The sequence below is a fragment of the Podarcis pityusensis genome (assembly GCF_964106645.2).
Source record: "Podarcis pityusensis genome assembly, chromosome: 17".
NCBI lineage: Eukaryota > Metazoa > Chordata > Lepidosauria > Squamata > Lacertidae > Podarcis > Podarcis pityusensis.
Window position 1 is genome coordinate 9790220 of NC_138042.1, and position 16417 is coordinate 9806636.

Here is a 16417-nt window from a genome sequence, read left to right on the forward strand (position 1 = left end):
CACCCCGTCTTTTTTATTAGGGGGTGGCGGGGAGTTCCAACGACCCCACCCCCGATTTCCCTCCCGCCTCCTTCCGATGCAAATGCTACTGTTGGGACGGGGGCTGCAGGAACATGGAAGCCCCTTTTCCCTCTCTCCCCTCCACCCAGAGAAGCCAGTTCCTAGGGGCCGAAGGGTCTTTGCACGCACACCCCCATATAAAAAAATTGGAGGGGGCTGCACCTCGTCTTGAGATCGATTGTGCGGGGCGGGGTTTAACTGGGCCGCCCCAATATTTCATTTAATTCAAGTTGGCAACCCTGCCCCCCGCGGTGCGGTGGGAGGGGTTTTCCAACAGAACCCCCCCCCCCCCTTTGCATTTCGTACTCCCGCAGGCCAGCAGCCCGGCCCGCTTCCTTCCAACGCTCGACACGCGTCTTTCTTGCAAATACCGCCAGAGGCTTGAGCTGCCGTCCTGGTGTTGTGTTGTTTGCGCTTTCTCTGGAGTAAGCCTCGCTGAAATAGCAGGATCTTGCCTCCGCTGACACGAGATGGGTTTCGTAACGACCGGACGGCTACTGGCGCCTCCTGTTCGTGGTGGCATTACAGTGGTACCTCGGGTTACATACGCTTCAGGTTACAGACTCCGCTAACCCAGAAATAGTGCCTCAGGTTAAGAACTTTGCTTCAGGATGAGAACAGAAATCGTCCTCTGGCGGCGCAGCGGCAGCAGGAGGCCCCATTAGCTAAAGTGGTGCTTCAGGTTAAGAACAGTTTCAGGTTAAGAATGGACCTCCGGAACGAATTAAGTACTTAACCCGAGGTACCACTGTAATAATAATAATAAATTTTATTTATACCCCGCCCTCCCCAGCCAAGGCCAGGCTCAGGGCGGCTAACAAGCAATAATAAAAACCAGGCTGAATGAATACAACTTAAAAACAAGATTAAAATACAGCAAAAGCGGGTCTTAACCCCATTTCGTTTACTGCTATAGAATGAGTTGGCAACCTCCCACAAGGGGGTGTTAACTTGAATAAAATATTGGGGGACAGCAGGTAATCATCGCAGAATTGATCACATGACATAGCACACACGTACCATTTGAATGGCAGTGTCCATTAACTTTTGGGGAGAGGAGAAGACACCCCAGCCCCTAGGATTTGGCTCCTATGTTCCCACCTGCCAGCCCACCACCTTCCTTTGTGCTCCTGGCATGCAGGAAAGTGTCTGCCCTTTGCTTTTGGACTTTATCCCCATCCCTTCCGTCCCACTCACTGCCATGCGCCCTGCACAGGAAACACAGCACCCTTGGGTGAGGAGGGCCAGAAGGGAGCAACTGGCCAGGACCCCTGGGATCCGTTCCAGCAGACTTCTATAACCCTGGGGCTGTCCGCCTCTTCACCCCCTGCCAGGCAGCAAGGTTTGTGTAAACCAGGGGTCAGCAAACTTTTTCAGCAGGGGGCTGGTCCACTGTCCCTCAGACCCTGTGGGGGGCCGGACTATATTTTGGGGGGGGAAATGAACGGATTCCTATGCCCCACAAATAACCCAGAGATGCATTTTAAATAAAAGGACACATTCCACTCATGTAAAAACACGCTGATTCTCGGACCGTCTGTAGGCCGGATTTAGAAGGTGATTGAGCCGGATCCGGCCCCTGGGCCTTAGTTTGCCTACCCATGGTGTACACACTTCAAAGCACATGCTTCCCCCTCAAAGGATTCTGTGAACTGTAGTTTGTTAAGGATTGCTGGGAATCACAACTATGGTTGTGTCTGCGTTGTTTGAGGAGGAAAATGTGCTTTCAAAAAAGTCATATTGCTTGGTTTCCTTGAACACAACAGATCTGACTTTGGAGTAAACATACAGTTTTGAGCTGGGAACGGAACAGCTCTGGCTGACCTCCAGTGGTGTTTTTGTTTTGTTTTGAAGTGGAAAAGCAATTGCGGAATCCTGGGATTCTACAAAACTGCATTTTGGGCACCATCCAGACCTCCCTTAGGAGAAAAGAGCAAAGGCTTTTGGAGGCAGTGTGGGCTGTTGGGAGTGAGTCACGTGAAACTCAGTCAGGCTTGCATTTGTGTTGTGCTTTTGGCAGAGCTGGACTCCCATGAGGTTGAGTTGGGGGGCTGCCTTGGGGGGGCAGGGGAGCAAGGGTGGAGTGTTGGGCAGAGCGGCGTCTGCGACATGGCATGCCCAGTAAGCTGGACTGCTTCCCTCCCTTGTGTGTCCCTCCAGGATGCACCAGTATATTGAATGGGACGAGTGGAACACTGTCTTGATAATGGATCTATATAAGGCTTACTTGCCCAAATGGCTCCTACGAGGTTTACTATAAAAGCAATTACAAAAAATAGAGCAGCATGTAATTCAAATGCACAATAAAACTAATTCGTTAAAATAAGTGCCCTTCATTAAAAAGTAGGGTAGGCCATTATCATACGACGTAACAATTAGAACAGCTAAAACAAGTGGTTAAAACAATTAAGATAGGAAGTTCGTGCACAAGGTGAGGGTAATGCTTGTCCGAAGCGCTACATCTTCTTTCAGACAGAACTGATGGGGCCTTTCAGCAGGGAGACTATTCCACAGCATTGGGGCCACCACAGAAAAGGCCTGCCTCCATGGTACCCCAGGGTTAGAAACTGAGACATGAAAGCTAGGAGCTAAATGGCACCTCAAACCTGGGTTATGGACGCAGCAACGGAATGCCAAGGCGTGCTTTTTTATAACGAGAACACAAAGCTGGAAATGAACAAACTGCAGCTAAAATATTAACTTCATTTTTCACATGGTCCAGTCCTTCCCCTGCCCATCCTCCCAATATTCTTAAGAGGCTCTCTTCTCCGGTCTTCAGAGAGTAGCTGGAAGCGGGGAGGCAGAAAAAAGTCCTTTTCTTCCACTCTGCAGTTTTACTCTGAAATCTTAGGCGCAGTACTGCACCCAGAGCTCAAAAATTGCTCACACTCGTGAAATTCCCTGTCGCAAAATGAGCCTAGAATGGGAGTTTTGAACACTGTTTTACCCCAATCATCCAGCTGTGGTAGAACCACTTGTTCAGCTACATGCCCTTACAATGGAGGGGAGGAGGGTACTGCCTGTTTCGGGTAAGAAGGCTTTATATGAGGGTAAAGGTAAAGGGACCCCTGACCATTAGGTCCAGTTGTGACCGACTCTGGGGTTGTGGTGCTCATCTCACTTTGCTGGCCGAGGGAGCCGGCGTACAGCTTCCGGGTCATGTGGCCAGCATGACTAAGCCGCTTCTGGCAAACCAGAGCAGCGCACGGAAACACCATTTACCTTCCCACCGGAGCGGTACCTATTTATCTACTTGCATTTTGACGTGCTTTCAAACTGCTAGGTTGGCAGGAGCAGGGACCGAACAACGGGAGCTCACCCCATCGCAGGGATTCGAACCGCTGACCTTCTGATTGGAAAGTCCTAGGCTCTGTGGTTTAACCCACAGCGCCACCCTCATCCAGGATCTTAAGACTGGATTGGTGGTTAAGAGCCGGCCACTGTGACAGATCCTGTAATGTTGGTGTAATAGGTGATCGATAATGGGCTCTGCTTACCAGCTAGGTTGCGGCATTCTGCGCCAGCTGCAGACTCTCCAGAACAGCCACAAGGGAAGCCCCACGAAGCACACATTACAGTAGTCTAAATGTGAGGCTACCACTAGAGCTGGTGTCATCAGCACACACGGGTGACACCATTCCCGAAACCTCCTGATGGCTGCGCCCAGTGACTTCATATAGTGGCACTGGAGACAAAACAGTGCCCTGTGGCACCCTGTTTTCTAAGGCCAGCCATACAGGTATGAGTGGAGCGACCATAAAACAATGCCTTCCGACTCGCAACCAGTTCAGGAGCATAGCATGGTCAGGGTCTGCAAAATGCCTTGAGTCTGCTCTGCTTTTGAGTATTTAAAGTACTTCACATCTCCCATATTGTGAAGTTAGTCAGTCTTATTATCCCCATTCCATGGATTAAGAAATTAAGATATAATAAGGGAACGTTCTTTCATATGTGGTGGACTTGTAAAAGGGTAAAAGAGTATTGGGAAATGACTCATAACGAATTGAAAAAAATGTTTAAAAGTACTTTCTCCCCCCCCCCAAACCCCAGAGTCCTTTCTGTTGGGGATAATTCAGACTGAAATTCCCAGGTGTCAAAAAAGGTAATTTATGTATGCCGCTACTGCGCCCGTGTTTTGTTAGCCCAAAAATGAAAAACGAGCAAGGTCCCAACCAAAGAAGGGCAACTTAAGTTGACAGAGTACGCGCAGCTTGCAGACTTAACATATAGAATAAGAGAACAAGAAGAACATACGTTTAGAGAAGACTGGAAAACGTTTATTGAATATATGGGAAATAATTGTGTACAGCTGAAAGCGCTGGCAGCATTAAGATAAATTCAACAGTGTTAATAAGTTTTGATGGATGCCTTAATGGAATAGTGAATGGTATAGTTTTTATAAATATGCAGGGATTTATGATATTTAAAATGAACCATGGAAAGCGAAGAAGGGAAGTCGTAGATATCTTAAGGATGTAAAAATGAGTACCGTATTTTTCGCTCTATATAACGCACTTTTTCCCCTTCAAAAATGAAGGGGAAATGTGTGTGCGTCCTATGGAGCGAAGAAGCCATAGCCCCGCGACCCTCTCCCACCTGGAGAGGTGACGCACGGCTATGGCAGGAGCCTCTTTAGCCGCACACCACCTCTCCATCCGGGAGAGCGTGCGCTCGGCTAAAGAAGCCCCCCGCGACCCTCTCCCGGCTGGAGAGGTGACGCGCGGCTATGGCAGGAGCCTCTTTAGCCGCACACCACCTCTCCATCCGGGAGAGCGTGCGCTCGGCTAAAGAAGCCCCCCGCGACCCTCTCCCGGCTGGAGAGGTGACGGGCGGCTATGGCAGGAGCCTCTATAGCTGCGCCTCACCTCTCCAGCCGGGAGAGCGTGCGTTCGGCTAAACAAGCCCCCCGGGACCCTCTCCCGGCTGGAGAGGTGACGCGCGACTATGGCAGGAGCCTCTATTGCCGCGCGTCACCTCTCCAGCCAGGAGAGCGCACACGCGGCTAAACAAGCCCCCTGGACCCTCTCCCGGCTGGAGAGGTGACGCGCGACTATGGCAGGAGCCTCTATAGCCGCGCCTCACCTCTCCAGCTGGGAGAGCGCGCGCGCGGCTAAACAAGCCCCCCCCCGGACCCTCTCCCGGCTGGAGAGGTGACGCGCGACTATGGCAGGAGCCTCTTTAGCCACACACCACCTCTCCAGCTGGGAGAGGGTCGCGGGGGGCTTCTTTAGCTAAACAAGCCCCCCGGGACCCTCTCCCGGCTGGAGAGGTGACGGGTGGCTATGGCAGGAGCCTCTTTAGCCGCACACCACCTCTCCAGCCGGGAGAGGGTCGCGGGGGGCTTCTTTAGCTAAACAAGCCCCCCGGGACCCTCTCCCGGCTAGAGAGGTGACGGGTGGCTATGGCAGGAGCCTCTTTAGCCGCACACCACCTCTCCAGCCGGGAGAGGGTCGCGGGGGGCTTCTTTAGCTAAAGAAGCCCCCCGCGACCCTCTCCCGGCTGGAGAGGTGACGGGCAGCTATGGCAGGAGCCTCTTTAGCCGCGCACCACCTCTCCAGCCGGGAGAGCGCGCGCGGCTAAAGCAGCCCCCCCGCGACCCTCTCCCGGCTGGAGAGGTGACGCACGGCTATGGCAGGAGCCTCTCCGCTACGCGCCTTTCCCCGCTCCCTGACCTGCTCTTTGGGGCTGGTGGTGGGCTTCCTCCTGCCAGCCCCAAAGAGCAGGTCGAAAGGAACCTGAAGCCTGGAGAGCGAGAGGGGTCGGTGGGCACCTACCCCTCTTGCTCTCCAGGCTTCCAAGGTAGCCGCCTGAAGGCGACTGAACACACCTTGAATGGCACCTTGTTTTAGAGGGGGAAAACAAGAGAGGGAAAATTCTCCCCCTCTCTGCGCAGCGCCTCCTGCCGCTTCGCTGAAGGGGCGCTGGGCAGAGAGGGGGAGAATTTTTTTTCTTGTTTTCCCCCCTCTAAAACAAGGTGCATCCTATTGTCCGGTGCGTCCTATAGAGCGAAAAATACGGTACTTTAAATTGTAAAACAGAAAATTTAATAAAAATTATGTACAAGAAAAGAAATTCAGATATAATGGCTCCTTAAAACCAGGGTTACTGTCACCAAAACGCAATGCCTAGTTGCCATTTGGGGGCCAGATGGTTCGAAAGTCGTCATTTCAATAACAACTTTTTGGTTCCCGACATTCCAATTGTACAGATGAAATCTCACAGACGGAATTCTACAGGATGTGTTGCTAGTGTGTGAAAACAGTCAAGATCCAAGGATCCCCAGGCATGCATAGCTCCAGATGGTGGAGACGTCAGGCGCCATCTTGGCGCCCAGGCATCCTCACTTGGTCACAAGTGGGCAATAGCCAAGTGCAAAACGCCCCTGGCAAATTTTGAATGCTGGATGGTGGAAGGGGACTGAGGCTGGGGGTGGGGAGGGGAGCTTGCCTAAGACCACCTGGCGAGATCATGGCAGAGGTGAAATTCAAACTTGGTCGCTGTGGCACAACTGCTTTCAGTAAACACAAGACCAGATCGCTTTGCACGTGACTCCTGTGTGGGTTCTGGCCTCTCCCATCTCCTCTTATCACCTTCTGCCAGCTGCCGTTTGGAACAGTGTGGGGAAGGCAGTAGAAACTTACCCAGGCCTTCTGAGCGTTTGTTTTTCAAATGCTAATGATTTTTAATACTGTTAGCATGATGTGAGCGGATGATTTCCTTCCCAGTGCCATTACAATACGTGATTCACAGCTCAGTAAAACATACAAAAACAGAAACATCTGTTCTTCGAGCCAACGTGTTGAAAATAAAATAAACGAGGAGAAAAACAGTTGCAATAATTAACCAAAATATTGAAAGAACTTCTGTACTGTTGCTGATTCCTTGGATAGTCTTGATATACAGTGGTACCTCGGGTTACATACGCTTCAGGTTACAGACGCTTCCGGTTACAGACTCCGCTAACTCAGAAATAGTACCTCGGGTTAAGAACTTTGCTTCAGGATGAGAACAGAAATTGTGCTCCAGCGGCACAGCGGCAGCAGGAGGCCCCATTAGCTAAAGTGGTGCTTCAGGTTAAGAACAGTTTCAGGTTAAGAACGGACCTCCGCAACGAATTAAGTACTTAACCCAAGGTACCACTGTACAGCGCATTCAAATTATATATCCCTAGTAGTCTCTGCTCATCTTCCTCTCTTATCAGGAATTGTGTATATATTTTTAAGCTCTTGTGTTTTGATTCATGGGGTATTTCCTGTGTTGCAACTAACCATATCCCCCTATCTTGGCTTGCCATAGCACAAAGAGCAATGCACTTTTAGAGCACAACAACTTTATACTGATTATGGCTCATCTTGCCAGAGAGCAAAGGAGTCGTCTGAGTAAGAGTTTCCTGCTGTCTTTGGGCTGGGGCTGAAGAGAAAGATGAAGGACATTGTGCTAATATCTGTGAAAGCTGTCACAATGCATAAGGCTGCCCTGTTGAACTGACCTGTTCCCTGCTTCCTTCATTTCCATCCATGGCAACGGTGTTAAGAACGCGAGAAGAGCCTGCTGGGTCCAGCCAAGAGCTCCCTCTAGCCCAAGCATCCTGTTCTCGCATGGACCAACCAAATGCTTATGGGGAGCGCATAAACAGGATGTGGGTCCAACTGCCCTCTCCTTCCCTGTGGCTCCTCGCAGCGGATACTCAGAGGCATTCTGCCTCCGACACCATTATGTTAGGCTGATTGAGACTTGCCAGAATCCCTTTCTAGATGTTTCTTGAGGTTCCATGTCCTGAGTTCTTTTGAGTATTTCTGACCCTGTTAATTTCTGGAGCTGACTGCCATCCTTCTGTGGTCAGGCTAAGGTCAGCCAAGTTCCCAAGGTGGACTGCTGTGATGACCATAAAACACACAGAGAGAGAGAGAGAGGGAGAGGGGAGAAGGTCCGTATGTCCTATTCATTTACAGTGGTACCTCGGGTTACAGACGCTTCAGGTTACAGACTCCACTAATCCTGAAGTAGTACCTCAGGTTAAGAACTTTACCTCACGATGAGAACAGAAATCGCGCAGCAGGTTAAGAACAGTTTCAGGTTAAGAACGGACCTCCAGAACGAATTAAGTTCTTAACCAGAGGCACCACTGTACTGCTGTTCTCATTCCTGAAGGAGCGTCTCCACCCCCATCGTTCACTGAGATCCAGCTCCGAGGGCCTTCTGGCGGTTCCCTCACTGAGAGAAGTGAGGTTACAGGGAACCAGGCAGAGGGCCTTCTTGGTAGTGGCACCTGCCCTGTGGAACGCCCTCCCATCAGATGTCAAGGAAATAAACAACTTTTAGAAGGCATCTGAAGGCAGCCCTGTTTAGGGGAGTTTTTTATGTTTGATGTTTTATTGTGTTTTTGGTGTTCTGCTGGGAGCCACCCAGAGTGGCTGGAGAAACCCAGCCGGATAGGTGGGGTATAAATAATAAATTATTATTATGATTATCACAATCATCTCTGTTTCTCTCTGCCCAGTCTTAGGTCTCTTACTGCAGAGATGGCAACAGAGGGGGAGCCGAGCAGCTATGTCAAAATCATCCAGCTTTTTGTGCTCTCCACAGCCTGGGGGATGCAGATATGGGTTACCTTTATTGCAGGTACGTTTCCCCAGGGGGGTGGGACAAAGCTTACTTGAATTTTTAGCCTGCCCGGGGAGGAAATGGTATGTGCTCCTCGGATCCTTTTCTCCAATGCAGCTCTTCCTAACCTGGTGCCCTCCAATTTGGACTACAAAGCAACTGCTGGAGAAGGCTGCTGTAACGCATTCATTTCAGATCCTGTTGTGCACAAACTCGGAGTTTATTCACACCTTTGTTTGCCCTGCTGCTTTGCCCAGTGCCGGATTTACGTATAAGCTAAACAAGCTATAGCTAAGGGCCCCACTCTCTTGGGGGGCCTCCAAAAAAAAAATTAAAGGAAAAAAACTGAATGTACATTTCCAAAATATAAGATTAAAAAAACAAAATAAAACCTACATACAGCAACAGTGTTTTGTATTGTATAGGCTCCTATGATGTAAGTCATGGGCCCCGCCTGCTAGCCAGTTCCGTTAAATTTCACTGGTTTGCTCATTTCTATATACAGTATAGGGTGCCTACGTTCTGCTATTTAGAATTATTAGTAGTTTGCATCGTATATTTACACCTATTATTATTTCATGTTATAGCAGGTTTCTAGAGACTAGATGAGTCTTTGTAAATTGTGTTTCTAAAGGAACTTTTGTTATTGCCAAATGCCAACGTGTTTGCATTACTAAGTTTGTTAGGAATAAAAAATCATTTTAAGTTAGAGCTTAATAATTATTTCCACTATTAATATACTTCTTAATTGTATTTCAGTTCAACAATTACTTTGATAAAATACATATTTTGTTAGGTGCAAATGGCTTTAGATACCTATTAGGTCCATAAATTACCATATAGCATATATTCAACATGAAAAACAGCAACAATTTGTTGTTGACCAAGGAGAGCTGGACATATAAAGGCTTCCATTACCTTCAGTAGCTTAGGGCCTCATCAAACCTAAATCCGGCCCTGGCTTTGCCATTTGGTTTAGCGCTGAATCGGGGGGGGGGGGGGGGCAGCCACTGGCTTTTCCACGGACTGCTGTTTGTTCCAATGTAGCACTAAATAGCAGGTTTTCTGGGGGCAAGCAGCGAGGCAAAGGCAGAATCGCTCGGACACCTGCCTAGAAAAGCAGAGGACAAGCGAAGAATCGCTCGGACCTGTGGTCTCCAGGCACAGGACAATTGGAAGTGTGGACGAGCCCTTTGTCCACCTGCTGTAACCCACTCCCTTCTCTCGCCTGCGCAGGGTTTGTTCTCTTCCGGGGTGTGAGCCGCCATACCTTTGGCCTGGTGCAAAGCAAGCTGTTTCCTTTCTATTTCTACACCCTGCTTGGCTGCACCTTCCTCAACCTGGCCATCTTCGCTTCGTACCACCCGCGGGAGCTTCTCAGCGCCTGGGATACAGTCCAGGTAGGTACCAACCAGTCATCTACAAATATTGCAGCTTTTCGTTTGGGGCCTGTGGGCAGGAAGTGCTCCTTCATGTAGCTTCTTGAGAACGTCACAAGTCAGCTATGGACCTTCTGTCACGGTCCAGTTCACGGGCGATTGAAGTCCTGGCTGGGGATGTCGGGACCAGGGGCAAGATGGCGGGATGAGAGCAGGAATGGGAGTCCAGAAACCAGGAGTCAGAAAGCCAAGAGTCTGAGGGTCAGAGAGCTTGGAGTCAAGAAGCCAAGGGTCAGAGGGTAAGGAAGCAAGGAGTCACGAAGGCAGGGGTCCGAGGATCAAGAAGCAAGGAGTCACAAAGTCAGGGGTCCGAGGATCAAGAAGCAAGGAGTCCAAGGCAGGGAATGTGTTGCTGTGGCAAAGAGCTGAAGGGAAAATGCTGACCTTATATCCCTTCCCAGGTCTTGCCACCAGGTGCTGTGAGTTACCAATCTGCCTCACCTATGTGGCCGCGCCTTGCCTCTTCAGAACAAACTTAGGAAGGCCCCAGTCCTGCAGAGTCCTATTGGTCACAGGGCCTGGCTCCTGCACACACACCTGACACCTACAGTTTGAAGGCGTGAGCCCCTCAAACCTACAAGCCAGTGTTGATGCTGCGAAAATGCCTTCCTCTGTGGAATAAACCTGGCCACTTCACTGTTCAATGTGTGTCTTTTAGAAGACCTCGTCTTTCCTTCATTCGTATTTCGTATGGAATTTCCCTCACCCTGCAAGGCCTTTCTGTCCTGTGATCCTTTGCAGGATTTCTCCGTGTTCTTCCTGCCTCCCTAGTTCCATCACAGTGCAGGCAGGCTTAGGCCTAAGGCAGGGGTCGGCAAGGTTTACCTCGCCTGGGCCAGTTCACTCCAGCGCAGATCCCTCCATGGGCCAGATCACGCCCGCGATTTCCAGTGTCTGTGCAGACGTGATTTTCGGCACCGCGGAAGCGAGTCCCTGTGCCGCGCTGCGCCAGTTTAGCACAGTGGGCGGGGACTCACCAAGCAGGCGGCCCAGTTTGGGGGCGGCTCGGGGGCCGGTTAAACGACCCCCATGGGCCGCTTGTGGCCCATGGGCCCTCGGTTGCTGACCCCTCGCCTAAGGCAATCACGATGCATTAAAAAGTTTTATATTTATAAAGGAACCTGAAATCTACTCCTCCTTATTCAACCCTGCTGCTACATAAACCTCTGCCCACCCCCAAACACTTTAAAATTATTTGTAATTCAATCTTAGAACATCATTTACCATAAAGACTATTGTGTCATATGAGGAAGGTGGGAAACAAAACACAGTGGTACCTCAGGTTACATACACTTCAGGTTACAGACTCTGCTAACCCAGAAATAGTACCTCGGGTTAAGAACTTTGCTTCAGGGTGAGAACAGAAATTGTGCTCCTGCGGTGCGGCGGCAGCGGGAGGCCCCATTAGCTAAAGTGGTGCTTCAGGTTAAGAACAGTTTCAGGTTAAGAACGGACCTCCGGAACGAATTAAGTACTTAACCCAAGGTACCCTGTATACAGGGATGCAGGTGGTGCTGTGGGTTAAACCACAGAGCCTAGGGCTTGCCGATCAGAAGGTCAGCAGTTTGGATCCCCGCGATGGGGTGAGCTCCTGTTGCTCGGTCCCTGCTCCTGCCAACCTAGCAGTTCAAAAGCACGAATTGCAAGTAGATAAATAGGTACCACTCTAGCGGGAAGGTAAACGGTGTTTCTGTGCGCTGCTCTGGTTCGCCTGAAGCGGCTTAGTCATGGTGGCCACATGACCCAGAAGCTCCCTCGGCCAATAAAGCGAGATGAGCGCCGCAACCCCAGAGTCGGTCACGACTGGACCTAATGGCCAGGGGTCCCTTTACCTTTACCACTGTATAACATTCCAGCAAGGAAAGCAGTCCTTTGTATCTGGAAGGCTGATGTGAGGAAGAGGAGCAGTTTTTACCTTGTGTGCTGCAGCTACTCAAGACACAGTCGGTTTCATGAACAGCTACCTCCCCGTTTCTTAAACCCGAGAGCATCAGGAAGAAATGTGAGCAGTCCAGCTCTGGAAAAACCTGTTCAGAGTGGCCATGGAATCTCTTTGTTGGTAAGGCATTGAAGTACAGCCTATCCTTTTAGAGGACAGGAGGTAGGACTATTGATCTACCAGATAGGAGCCATAGGTAAAAGGTAAAGGACCCCTGGACAGTTAAGTCCAGTCAAAGGTGACTATGGGGTTGCGGCGCTCATCTCGCTTTCAGGCCGAGGGAGCCGGTGTTTGTCCACATTCAGCTTTCCGGGTCAAAAACCAGGAGCGTTGCGATTGACCATAATCAGTCTCAGGTTCCGCCAGTCAATCGACATGTTGTACATGCCCAGGTTATGCTATTAGAAATACACAGAACGATAATTATGAAATTATTGTGAGGTTTAATAAATTAGCCGTATATATTTGGACAGCTTTTCTGCTGTACTTTATTGGAAGGAGAAAAATAATCATTTCCTTAAGAACAATTTAATCAATTTATTTAACTAAAGCAATAACATTATAGAATATGTCTCCATGTTTGTTAACTGATGTGGTTAAACAATTAAAACAAAAAAACTTATCCTGAGTTTTAGCACGCATGAAAAACTTAAACATATCCTTATTTCCTGGTGAACAGCCTTTGGACTATAATGTAACTTAAATAGAAAACTATCTTTAGAAAGATTTTTCCTCCAAAAGCATTTTATTTTTAATTTTTGTTTTCTTTCTTTCTTTCTTTCTTTCTTTCTTTTTTGAAGTTTTATTCGAGTTTGGGATTTTTACATACATTATATTATCTCCTTCCAATTTTAAATTTCCTGTACAATTTTCTCCTTTCCCTCCCCCCCCCCCATATCCATTGGAAGGGTTCAAACTATTATCCTCAGCCATGGGCATAGCGTCTTTAGTCTCCACCGAATGTCTTTTGTTCCAGTAGTTTTTATCCATTGAAGATAGGGTTTTTCCATCTGTTCCTTATCGTGGTGGACTTGACCTTCCACGTTGTTTCCTGTGACATGACCTGTCAGGGAACTGCCATCAGTACTGGAGGGAGAGCGCGAAAGCCAGAGGGATTCCAGAGGGCGTCCAGGGATCGGGAGAAGCAGCCCATCTTCTGGGGAAGAGAATCAGCGTAGCACCAGTGGAGAAGGGGGGCAAGTGGGGGAAGTGGCGAGGCGGTCCCATGACTCCTTGCCTGGGACCAGCGGGGAGAGTAGGGGTCCTCCGTTGCCCACGCCCTCCCGGCGCAGAAGGCTTCCGCGCAGAGAGGGTAGGCAGAGTCTAAGCGTCAAAGAACTTCTTTGCTGGAAGAAGTTTAAGAAACGCCCACTCACGGATTCTGCCATCAATTGTTTTTTTTTTGTTTTTTTTTAAATAATATTTATTAAAGTTTCAAAGGGAAAAAAGATCACATTAATAAAAAAAAATAACAATAAAAAGGAAAAATACAAAGTAGAAAAAAAAGAAAAAACAGTTAAAAACAATTCCATCTTTTCCTCACTTCTTTTACGTTTACTTGTTTCCCGGATCTCCTCATACCTCCCTCTTTTGTATTCTAATTCAATTTGTTAATCCAACAATTCCTTTCCCTCCTTTTTAATCCTAATCCTTAGTCTTGATATATTGTAACGTTAGATTTTTACATATTAAGAACCAATTTTTCCATATTCTTTTGTACCTATACAGCTAGAAACCACTTAACTTCAATCCAACATCATTCTAACATTCATTAATTTTACAATATTTCTGTAAATAGTCTTTAAATTTCTTCCAATCTTCTTCCACCGACTCTTCTCCCTGGTCACGGATTCTGCCAGTCATTTCTGCCAATTCCATATAGTCCATTAATTTCATCTGCCATTCCTCCAGTGTGGGTAAATCTTGTGTCTTCCAATGCTTTGCAATGTGTATTCTTGCTGCTGTTGTAGCATACATAAAGAAAGTTCTGTCCTTTTTTAACACCGATTGGCCGACTATGCCCAGGAGAAAGGCCTCTGGTTTCTTCAAGAAGGTATATTTAAATACCTTTTTTAGTTCATTATATATCATCTCCCAGAAAGCCTTAATCTTTGGGCACGTCCACCAAAGCTGAAAAAATGTACCTTCAGTTTCTTTACATTTCCAACATTTATTATCAGGCACATGATAGATTTTTGCAAGCTTGACTGGGGTTATGTACCACCTGTATATCATTTTCATTATATTCTCTCTTAAGGCATTACATGCCATAAACTTCATACCTGTGATCCACAACTGTTCCCAGTCAGCAAACATAATATTATGTCCAACATCTTGTGCCCATTTAATCATAGCAGATTTCACCGTTTCATCCTGAGTATTCCATTTCAACAGCAAGTTATACATCTTTGACAAAATTTTAGTTTTGGGTTCTAACAATTCTGTTTCTAATTTTGATTTTTCCACCTGGAAGCCGATTTTCTTGTCCAAATTGTAGGCCTCCATTATCTGATAATAATGAAGCCGGATTCTGCCAGCAATTGAGACAGCCACGGGTGAGTGGCTGTCCGGACAGAGGAGGTTCACTTCGGCAACCCAGCCAGGTGTTTGCACCCAGCCAGGAAGATAGGCACCTGCTTACGCTCAAGCAACCCCCTTAGGAACCATTACATGACCAAAAGCATTCTATTTAAAAATCCACTTTAAATTTTTAAGAAATCTGATTTAAATAAAAAAAACTGAATTAAATTTTAAAAATCTGATTTAAATTAAAAAAATTGAATTAAATTTAAAAAATGAATTAATTAAAAAAATCTTCATGATGTTTTTTTTAAAAAAATAATAATTGATTTTTATCCACCCTGGTTTTACCCCAGAATTCCAGAAAAGGTCACGGTATACCTTGTATCTCCTCTGCAGATTGTGTCCTTTTTTATTGGCCTCATTCTGGCAGCTTCCAATGCTTCCTGGCTCTCCCAAGTCACCACCAAGACCATGTTCAAGATGCAAGAGATTGAAAGGGAGCACGGCCTCGGGGACGAGGTGGGGCTGTCGGCTCGGCGGGAGGCTTACCAGCTTCTGAAGGAGAAGGATGCCAAGTACCAGAGCCTGCGCCAAAAGTTCTTCAAGTTCCACGGCCTGTCCTCTCTCTGCAACTTGGCCGGCGTCTTCTGCACCGGGGTGAATTTGGCATGCCTAGCACTGCAGCTGGACAGCCTTTAGACTGCAGGGGGCGCTCTACCCATCCGCTCTTCCTGTCGCTATAGGATTGTTTTCTAAGGCACAAAACCGAACTTTCTCTCGAAGCAAAGATGACAGCCTGTATTCTGAGCTATGATTGACCACTTGGAGAGAAGGAGTTTGACAGCAGCCAGAAATCAATTCATTGGAGTGAATGGTTGTGGGGGAAACTACCCACTCCCGAAACAGCGAGATTTTTCCCTCTCCCTGAAGGACAGAATTGGATAATCTGTGTTGCAATCTAGAATAAAGCCTGTTTGGTCATATTCCTCAGTGCCCAGACCTCTGGGTCCCCTCCAACTCTTTAAGATTCTATGCTATTGTTTTGGACACTTTTGCATAAATAAAAGCCATTACTATTTCTGCATCTCAGATTGCCTAGCAGCCATTTTCTAAAAATAGTTTTTATTAAGTTTTATATCCTACACAAATATCATTATCACAAAATACATATATAAATACCAATCCCCCCCCCCAACCACGACTTCCCTCAACTTCTTCTTCTGGTTCTTTAAATATTTGCTTCTCCTGCCTGTCTTATTCTACCTTAATTTTGTAATCTTTTAGTTAAATATTGTTATATTCTTATCATTTTTGTACCATATTTTTTCAAATTACACCTTACATTTTGTTATTTTCCCTATTATTACATCTTACCCTTGTACTTTTAATGCTTGTTTTCTTAATTGCAAATGCTTACTCAAACTCTGCTGGTGAGTCCACTTCTTTACGATGTTTCTGTAAGTACAACATAAACGATTCAGTCCTTTTTGAAATCTCTATTGTCCTTCTCTCTTAATTTTCCAGTTATTTTCGCCATTTCAGCATATTCCATCAGTTTTTCTTGCCATTCTTCTTTCATTGGTTTCTTGTTGTCTTTCCAACTTTGGGCTAGTAACATCCTAGCCACTGTTGCAGCATACATACCGGTAAATAGTTTCCCCCCACACTTTTGGCAAGTCTTGACCTACAATGCCTAACAAAAAAAGCTTCTGGTCTTTTAACAAACCTTGTCGTAAACATTCTTATCATTTCCCAATAGTTTTTGATTATTTTACAATTCCACCACATATTATAAAACGTGCCTTCTTTCTCTTTACACTTCCAACACTTAATTGGAGCTACTGAAAGTCCT

The 16417-nt window shown here is 47.3% G+C and overlaps 3 protein-coding genes across 3 annotated transcripts in view; 1 reads left to right on the plus strand and 2 right to left on the minus strand.

Moving 5' to 3' along the window:
- CCDC159 (coiled-coil domain containing 159) overlaps window positions 1-1238 on the minus strand; it is a 21617-nt gene extending 20379 nt beyond the window's left edge. The window contains exons 1-2 of the mRNA XM_080988313.1: window positions 1081-1238; window positions 432-567 (exon numbers count right to left, since the gene is read on the minus strand). The gene's annotated coding sequence lies outside the window, so the exon portion shown is untranslated. The remainder of the gene's footprint in view (window positions 1-431; window positions 568-1080) is intronic.
- TMEM205 (transmembrane protein 205) overlaps window positions 1-15654 on the plus strand; it is a 15845-nt gene extending 191 nt beyond the window's left edge. Inside the window, exons 2-4 of the mRNA XM_080988377.1 lie at window positions 8561-8682; window positions 9901-10064; window positions 14962-15654. Coding sequence (XP_080844503.1) covers window positions 8583-8682; window positions 9901-10064; window positions 14962-15264 — 567 coding nt within the window. The 5' untranslated portion in view covers window positions 8561-8582 and the 3' untranslated portion in view covers window positions 15265-15654. The remainder of the gene's footprint in view (window positions 1-8560; window positions 8683-9900; window positions 10065-14961) is intronic.
- Window positions 1-16417, minus strand: part of TSPAN16 (tetraspanin 16) — a 214771-nt gene that overhangs the window by 103223 nt on the left and 95131 nt on the right. The gene's annotated exons all lie outside the window — the stretch shown is intronic.